This window comes from Volvox carteri (genome assembly GCF_000143455.1).
Source record: "Volvox carteri f. nagariensis unplaced genomic scaffold VOLCAscaffold_55, whole genome shotgun sequence".
Lineage (NCBI taxonomy): Eukaryota > Viridiplantae > Chlorophyta > Chlorophyceae > Chlamydomonadales > Volvocaceae > Volvox > Volvox carteri.
The window spans coordinates 744183-750169 of NW_003307598.1; the positions used below are offsets into that span (position 1 = coordinate 744183).

The following is a 5987-nucleotide window of genomic DNA, read 5'->3' on the forward strand; positions in this document are numbered from 1 at the left end:
ATGGTCACTATCCGAGGCTTTGAACTGAGGCATATCCAGGTGCGCAGGTGACAACCGTGCTTTCGACCTGCTGGCGGTTTGACTCAAATCGGATGACCTGCCGACCTTGTTCACAATGGCACAGGGGTGCTCGATTGTCAGCTGGTCTGTTAATGTCAAAAGGTTTAAGTCGATGAAATAGAGCGTTTCGGTGAATGTAACACTATCCTACAAAGGATGGGGACTTCTGTGTTGCAGAGCGGCTTTTTCCTGGACGTTTAGGAAAATGTATCTATGCCGCGGGGTTGTGCGAAAAGCGTCAAAACAGGCCTGATCACGGTCGCTTACACAACGGTAGACCAACGGAACTGCAAGCTGAACCATCCAGAACCAAATCTGATGTGGGTTTCACTGGGTTGATAAGACCTAGTACATGACTCTGATAATTGCTCATCTGGGTTGGGCGGATTTGGCCGACCTTAAGACGGGAAAAGTTTCCTGATAAATTCCCTTTTCCCTTTTCCCAAACCAAAAAGGTTCGAGTGTCATTTGGGTTTTGGATTTCCCCCGACGCCTGCGAGCTGCGAGTGGAGGACAGCATCAACCACCTTGAGGTGCGTGATACGGCGGGCAGCCGCAGTAGTAGATGGCCGCTGAAAAGGCCTCTACTGATACTGGCGAAAGGGCGTTAGTGCGTGTTTATAGACGATATGTGTGCCGTAATATCTACAGCTACTACAGCCGCCGGCGGTGGGCGCGTGTTGCGGGCTGGAGGCTACCTATTGTGAGCCTTGCTGTGGTTGCTGCATGTCTTGGCTGACCTTTAATACTTAGCTCGCATCGATAATGCACGGCGCCTGCTGCCTCTTCCGGATGCTGAATAGAGCTGATGTGGGTCAGAATCGGCTGCTCTATCCACATCAACGAGGAAAATGTTTAGCTCTCTAAATTGGCGGGCAGCGAGCCTGATAATGTTTTACTAACACACATTCTCAAAAGCACGTACGAATCACTCTCTTCCTTCTAAGCAAGTAAGTAATAAGCTGTCGACGACCCACGTGCCGTCGACGGAGTGATGTGACGTGTAGGGGCGTTCTTAACATCACCACCTCGCGGTCGGAAACCCTAACTGGCAATCTGGGCCCGGCTGCTGTCCTCTCTCTGTCTCGCTGTCTTCTTCTTGACCCCTTTTTTCATCTCTCTCCCTACCCTTTCCCCCTGCCTGCTGGCGCACCTCGGCAGGTGGCCATGCCCCGATCCTTCGGCAATCGCTTCTGGGCTAACTCCGCTCGGCCTGGCGTGTACGGTACTCGCGGCTGGCCGCAGTTGTTCAGCTACCTCACGGAGTTCTGTTACCCCAATAACCCGAAGCTGTGCTACTCACCTTCGATAGACCTGTACGACGTTGCGTTGATAAATCCGCTAACGGTACGTCATGTACGTCAGGGAATCAGAGTCACAATGTGCGCTGCGTGGCCACGCAGACTTTGGCCGCTGACTAGCATGGCAGTTCTATTCAAGACAAATACTGATTCTGCCTGATAATGCTACAACAGTGCGTACTTCACGCCTGGGAAAAAAAATGTTGGGGCCCCTCCACGGAACGTCTTGCACGTCATGCCGCGGACACCTGTCTATAAAATTTACAAACCACCTAAAACTCTCCAAATTGCTGGGATCATCTGCTATGCTGTGTACAGCACCTGTGTATGTTAACCCGCTGCTGTGTCCGTTACCCGCCCTCTTTATCTTTCCCGCTGGCGCCAGTCCTCGAGCGGCGGTTACGTCTTGCACTATCTACGGACTTTCTCCCACGGCGACGTAAACATGGATGAGGTAAGGGCCGTGCTTCGGGTTCTCGTGTCTTAAGGAGACGGAATATTTTTTAGACATATTAGACACTACTGTGCAGGCAGCGTGTTGCGGTTACGGTTACGTGACGTGTCTCCTACATGGCTGCTACTGCTGCTGTTGCTGCTGCTGCTAAAGCTTACCATGGTATGGCTTTAGCCCAGGTTTGTTTCCCAACCTTACCATGGTATGGCTTTAGCCCAGGTTTGTTTCCCAACCTCAGGTTTAGATTAATGGGAGCATATTCAGGCGCGCAAGAGCTACTCCTACGTCGTGTCGTCATGCTTTGCAGTAGTTGAAGCCTTTCTTTGCTTCGGTCACGAAACCGGCATTAGGTTGATAGTTTTACCGTTTCATGTGTACCGTACCGCCAACCAACAGTTTCTACGTCCACGCTGTCCAAGGCGCTTTCAGGGCCTGGCTGTAGGAATGAAACGAATCTATCTACCTCCCTGCCTCCCTAACTACCTCCCGACATACCTACCTACCTACCTACCTACCTACCTACCTACCTGCCTACCTACCAATCAACAATCAACCAAAATTTGAACCCCGGGGACCATGAAGAAACCCCCTGCCCCGTCACTTGAACTTCCTAACCTTGGCTGGAGCAGGAATGCGTCAAGGCCAGGGCGTATCCAGATTGCGTTCAGGAGGCTCTAGCCAAGCTGCACGGCCTGCGTATACCCGCGGAGGGGACCATCGCCGGGGGCGGCCTGGCGGCGGTAAGATAACGGTTACTATATTCAGCTTTCCGTCAGGGAAGCAATTGACCATTTACGGATTGAGGGTGCGACGCATAGCTGTTGAGCTGAAAATTAAAACGCAGAAAATGTAAAATGCTAGGTGAGTTGATTGTGTATTGTAGTCGAGAAGTCCCCGGTCGGCGACCGCACTTCATCAAACCTGGCATCGAACTAAATGGACCTTTGTTGTAAGTACGATATTTTTCGGCATACGGTCCTTGGGTCCTAAATAACGTAGGGGTCGAGCCGCCTATGGGCTTAACATGTGCGCTTGGTTGAATTTTGACCGCGCAGTGTTTAAGAAATAGTCCGGAGGCCTGATCAGCTCTATGCTGAACACCAATGTATCACCTAAATCAAGGGGGCCACATGCCAGTATTTTATGTCTGCCGTACGCTTCCGGCGCACCACACACGATTCTTATTCCGTCAGGGTCCCGGCGACATGAACGGCTCGGCAGCAACTACACAGCCGGCGGCCGCCAGTCCTTCCAAATCACGTTCCACCAAGCTTCCCATCATCCTGTCGTTGCTGATCGGCGTCCCAATACTCCTGGCAGCCCTGGCGGGGATGTACTGCTACTATCGACTGCGTGTACGGCGACGGGAGACCTTCAACACGCCCATATACGATACTGATGCTGAAGCTGCCAGCAGTACGCCTCTAGCAGCCGCCGGCGCCTCGAGCAGCCAACTCACCAGCAGGTGTGTGAGTGGGTATTGAATCTGTATGAGATGAGTACGGCGAGTATGGCGAGGAGAGGAGGAGACATGGAGCCGTTGGGCGTTTGACTGACGGTTGGAATAAATGTACGGTTCCGTTAGGAATTTCGAGTATGTCAAGGAGAACATTTCAAGCTCAGATGTCCCTTGAGCATGTCCGGCAAGCCTCCTCTTCACAGTCGAGCCTGACGCCATTTTGGTTCGCAAGGACTTGTAGGGACCATTAGTCTTTGGATTTGTACGGGCTGTACGGCACCACAATAATAATTGTCACTCCGTTGTTATTGGTCATCAATGACGGATCTTGCTGCTTTACCAAGCATTGGCCCCGAAACCGTAATCCCGTAATTCTTTTGACCGAAATTGAACATTCACCTTATTAAAGGGTGAGTCATGGCGTTCCGGGCCTCCGTTCCCCGTCATTGCCATCGCACCTCACCCCGGGTCTGTACAGGGAGCCGTTGCTGGACGGCGGCGACAACGACAATGGCAGTAGTGGCCACGGCCGGCGTGGTACGACAGCGTATGGCACCGGTTTCGTAGCCATCCTTACCGGTCCGGACGGCATCTGCCTGGGCGGCCTGTTGGGCAGCGGCTCCTTCGGAAAGGTATTTGAAGGTACGAAAAGCAGTGCAGAAGGGTTTTAGCTCCTTTCTAAAACGTGTAGGGTTTTAGGGGTTTTGCGTGCCAGTGCGTATTTACAGCCCAGTCCCCCCTGTGTCCCGCCGTCACCCTACCATCCACTTGCTGTCAACCGTTCGTACCTACTCGTCACCTTATCGTACTCTGCCGTCACCTCATCGCCGGTACCAGGATTTCATCCCGCTCTACCATTTGGACGCCCCGTCGTTTACAGGCATGTGGCACGGCCGTCGAGTGGCAGTCAAAGTGGTCTCCACACGCAATGCACATGAAGATGAGAAGGTACGACAAATAATCACAAACATCAGGAAGAAAGGGAGCCCCAAGGAACGGACACTAAGACGTCACGGCGCAGTGGGCACCGGATGCAATAGCCGCACGATTTCGATCCGCGGGGTCCTCCACCATTTTCCCCTTAACTGAAGAACTCTTAGCTGACGATTGCCATAACTTCAAACCCCCCAAGCACCAGCTCGTTACCTACCGACAACACCCCGCTGTCCTTGTCTTGGGGTGCTCGCTCTCATCCGCTCCTAAGGTGCAAAGAGAAGTCCGAATGACCTCCCAGCTCAGCCACCCCAACATCGTCAGCACACTCACCTCGGCCAAGATCGGTCCCGCCAGCCGCACCTCGACGTACAGCAGCCGGCAACCCCAACAGCCCGCCGCTGCCGCGGGCCCCCCCGTCGACGGTACGCCTCCCGACACCGCAGCGGCGACGGATACCCCAATCAGAGCCGCTGCTACCGCCGCCGGCAGCGGCGCCGCCGCAATCACTGGCGGCGGCGCCGCCAAGCCGTTCGTGTCTATGAACTCTCAGAAGACGAACGGAAGCTGGCGGTCTGGATCCGACGCCGCGGCGATGATGACGACGCCGTCGACGATGCTGGGGACCTCAGCCTCGGGTGGCTTCCGTAGCGGCAGCGGCAGCAGCAGCAACAGTACTCCTTTCCCAGGGCACGGCAATACTCTGGGGTCTTCGGCGTTGCACTCGCCTGGTAGGTCACTGACACCCGGTCCCTTCACTGTCGACAGGATAGGCCTGAGATGAAGGGCTCGTGCCGGGTGATATGGACAGCCCAGAGCATTCGTATTTGTTAGCCTGCGTGCTTCCCAAGTGGATGGTGTATAGCATATTTATGAAGGCGCCTGCTGACATTCCTAATCGTCCCGTTGGCCGGGGGCCCCCGCTGCCCCTCCTCGTTGACTTTCTTCCAGGGGCCGACGCCACGGCAGCGCCCGTCGCCAACCTTTTCCGCAGCTTCTTTTCGAAGCTCGACTCCGCCGCTGCCACAGCTCCAGCTGTCGCTGCCGGAACCGCCGCCACTACCACCACCGCAACCAGCGCCCCCTTCGGCTCATCCCCAAGAAGCATCTTCCAAGTAGCAGCCATAGAGCCCGTCGCCGCCGTCCCCGCGGTCGCCGCCGCCGCCGCTGCTGCTGCTGCTGCTGTCATCCCGGGCCCGGCAGCTCAGGACCGTCCCATCCAAATCCCACGGGTCCGAAGGGAAGACGTGGTGATTAACCGGGCCACATTTCCTACACCGATGGGGGTTTTAGGGTTGGGGTTGAGTCCAGCACGGCGGTCGCACCGATGGCAGCAACAGCAGCAACAGCAGCAGCAGCAACAGCAGCAGCAGCAGCAGTACTGCGGTCAAGCGCTAGCGTTTGCTGCCGAGATTCTGGACGTCGAGGCCGAGCAGCACCGGTGGGAAAAGGCAAAGACGCACACACATTGTGATGCGAGGGAAGATACAGTTACGGCGATTTACGGCAGAGACTGCGAATTGCCGGAAACCCTAAAGCACATAAAGCGGACGAATGCAAGAGAAGAGGAAGAAGCGGAGGAGGAGGAGGAGGAAGAAGTTGCAAGGAGGGAGCGGGAAATTGAGGCGGAGGTGGAGGCGGAGATGGACGAGTTCGACGCCACGGTTCCGCCGTACAGCCCCGCGCCGTCGACGGTTGTAGTCATGCCCGTACCACCAGGAAGTAAGCATTGCGTCTGTACGACAAGTGCTTGGGTGTTGCTGACCTAGGGATGAGGGGC

The 5987-nt window shown here is 55.3% G+C and overlaps 1 protein-coding gene across 1 annotated transcript in view; it reads left to right on the forward strand.

Annotated features, from left to right (window-relative positions):
- Nucleotides 1–5987, forward strand: part of VOLCADRAFT_96825 (uncharacterized protein) — a gene marked incomplete at both ends in the record, with an annotated part of 10254 nt that continues 4267 nt past the window's right edge. Inside the window, 9 exons of the mRNA XM_002955804.1 lie at nucleotides 1–39; nucleotides 516–593; nucleotides 1222–1407; nucleotides 1747–1815; nucleotides 2445–2555; nucleotides 3009–3280; nucleotides 3753–3916; nucleotides 4654–4938; nucleotides 5720–5929. Coding sequence (XP_002955850.1) covers nucleotides 1–39; nucleotides 516–593; nucleotides 1222–1407; nucleotides 1747–1815; nucleotides 2445–2555; nucleotides 3009–3280; nucleotides 3753–3916; nucleotides 4654–4938; nucleotides 5720–5929 — 1414 coding nt within the window. The remainder of the gene's footprint in view (nucleotides 40–515; nucleotides 594–1221; nucleotides 1408–1746; nucleotides 1816–2444; nucleotides 2556–3008; nucleotides 3281–3752; nucleotides 3917–4653; nucleotides 4939–5719; nucleotides 5930–5987) is intronic.